Source organism: Lampetra fluviatilis, chromosome 70 (assembly GCF_964198595.1).
Source record: "Lampetra fluviatilis chromosome 70, kcLamFluv1.1, whole genome shotgun sequence".
Taxonomy (NCBI): Eukaryota; Metazoa; Chordata; class Hyperoartia; order Petromyzontiformes; family Petromyzontidae; genus Lampetra; species Lampetra fluviatilis.
Genome location: NC_136344.1, coordinates 2982574 through 2985209, shown reverse-complemented (window position 1 = coordinate 2985209; position 2636 = coordinate 2982574). Strand labels below are relative to the sequence as shown.

Below are 2636 nucleotides of genomic sequence, written 5' to 3'. Positions count from 1 at the left end.
CCACAACCACCACCATCCCCACAACCACCACCACAACCAGCACCATCCCCACAACCACCACCACCCCCACAACCACCACCACCCCCACAACCACCACCACCCCCACAACCAGCACCATCCCCACAACCACCACCACCCCCACAACCACCACCACCCCCACAACCACCATCACCACAACCACCACCACAACCACCACAATCCCCACAACCACCATCACCACAACCACCACCACCATCGTGTGGTGGTGGTCGTGTGGTGGTGGTAGTGGTGCTAGTGTGGTGGTAGTGCTGGTGGTAGTAGTGGTGGTAGTAGTGGTGGTGGTGATGCTGCTAGTAGTGGTGGTGTGGTAGTGGTGGTAGTAGTGGTAGCACTGGTGGTACTACGACTACTAACGACTCACGGGCCGTGCACGCCATCTTGTTGTGGTGGTAGTGGTGGTGATGGTAGTGTGGTGGTAGTGGTGGTGGTGCTGGTGCTAGCGTGGTAGTAGTGGTAGTGTAGTAGTGGTGGTAGTAGTGGTAGTAGTGGTGGTAGTGGTGGTACTACGACTACTGACGACTCACGGGCCGTGCACGCCATCTTGTTGTGGTCGTTGTGGTCTTGGTGCTGCTGCTCTGGGAGCGGCGCTGATGGGGGGATGACGTCACTCGTGTTGTGTCAACGCTGACGTCACGCGAGAGGGAGCGGCGCCGATGGGGGGATGACGTCACTCGTGTTGTGTCAACGCTGACGTCACGCGAGAGGGAGCGGCGCCGATGGGGGGGTGACGTCACTCGTGTTGTGTCAACGCTGACGTCACGCGAGAGGGAGCGGCGCTGATGGGGGGGTGACGTCACTCGTGTTGTGTCAACGCTGACGTCACGCGAGAGGGAGCGGCGCCGATGGGGGGGATGACGTCACTCGTGTTGTGTCAACGCTGACGTCACGCGAGAGGGAGCGGCGCTGATGGGGGGGATGACGTCACTCGTGTTGTGTCAACGCTGACGTCACGCGAGAGGGAGCGGCGCCGATGGGGGGGATGACGTCACTCGTGTTATGTCAATGCTGACGTCACGCGAAAGGGAGCGGCGCCGATGGGGGGATGACGTCACTCGTGTTGTGTCAACGCTGACGTCACGCGAGAGGGAGCGGCGCCGATGGGGGGGATGACGTCACTCGTGTTGTGTCAACGCTGACGTCACGCGAGAGGGAGCGGCGCTGATGTGGGGATGACGTCACTCGTGTTGTGTCAACGCTGACGTCACGCGAGAGGGAGCGGCGCTGATGGGGGGATGACGTCACTCGTGTTGTGTCAACGCTGACGTCACGCGAAAGGGAGCGGCGCTGATGGGGGGGATGACGTCACTCGTGTTGTGTCAACGCTGACGTCACGCGAGAGGGAGCGCGGGTGACGTCACTCGTGTTGTGTCAACGGCAACGTCACGCGAGGAGTGTGTGACGTCACGCGAGAGGGAAGCGCGCGTGACGTCACTACTGTTGTCAACCGTCACGTTTCTTGCATCGACGTCACTCTCCCTCGCGCGCGTGACGTCGCTCACACTGATATTGTCTCGAGTATGACGTCACTCCGTTTGCATCACTCCGCTGCCGCCGCTGACGTCACTATTCAGTGCTCTTGTGTTGACATCACTGACGGTGACGTCGCTTCTCCAACGTCGACGTCACTCCTCTTACGATGCCGATGACGTCACGAGTGTTAACAGTCTTGAATTTTTTTTACATTGGAGGAATCCGATGCGCTATAAAGCTCATCGATAAATATGAATATAAAAGTAATACAGTACATATATATATTAATATATGAACAAAAATGGATATATAGAAATAGAAACCATCCTAATATATAATAGCCCAGATCTGTCGTCATTCATTTCATTCTGTGCCTGTGATTAACGCGGCACGGATTGGCTGAAGTGCGTCACGTGACCGCGAGCAACAGACGGGTGAGTGAGAGTGAGGCAGAGCCGTGCTCCATTTGCCCCTGTCACGTGGGGCATTGCCCCTGTCACGTGGGGCATTGCCCCTGTCACGTGGGGCATTGCCCCTGTCACGTGGGACATTGCCCCTACCACGTGGGGCATTGCCCCTGTCACGTTCAGCATTGCCCCTGTCACGTGGGGCATTGCCCCTGTCACGTGGGGCATTGCCCCTGCCACGTGAGGCATTGTCCCTGCCACGTGAGGCATTGCCCCTGTCACGTGGGGCATTGCCCCTGTCACGTGAGGCATTGCCCCTGTCACGTGAGGCATTGCCCCTGTCACGTGAGGCATTGCCCCTGTCACGTGGGGCATTGCCCCTGTCACGTGAGGCATTGCCCCTGTCACGTGAGGCATTGCCCCTGCCACGTGGGTCATTGCCCCTGTCACGTGGGTCATTGCCCCTGTCACGTGAGGCATTGCCCCTGCCACGTGAGGCATTGCCCCTGTCACGTGGGGCATTGCCCCTGTCACGTGGGGCATTGCCCCTGTCACGTGAGGCATTGCCCCTGCCACGTGAGGCATTGCCCCTGTCACGTGGGGCATTGCCCCTGTCACGTGAGGCATTGCCCCTGCCACGTGAGGCATTGCCCCTGTCACGTGGGGCATTGCCCCTGTCACGTGGGGCATTGCCCCTGTCACGTGAGGCATTGCCCCTGC

At 59.3% G+C, this 2636-nt stretch overlaps 1 protein-coding gene across 1 annotated transcript in view; it reads right to left on the bottom strand.

The window, feature by feature from the left end:
* The window catches only part of LOC144952869 (ubiquitin-conjugating enzyme E2 variant 2-like), a 21671-nt gene extending 21181 nt beyond the window's left edge, over positions 1-490 (bottom strand). The window contains exon 1 of the mRNA XM_078883340.1: positions 401-490. Coding sequence (XP_078739466.1) covers positions 401-416 — 16 coding nt within the window. The 5' untranslated portion in view covers positions 417-490. The remainder of the gene's footprint in view (positions 1-400) is intronic.
* Positions 491-2636: the final 2146 nt, after the last annotated feature.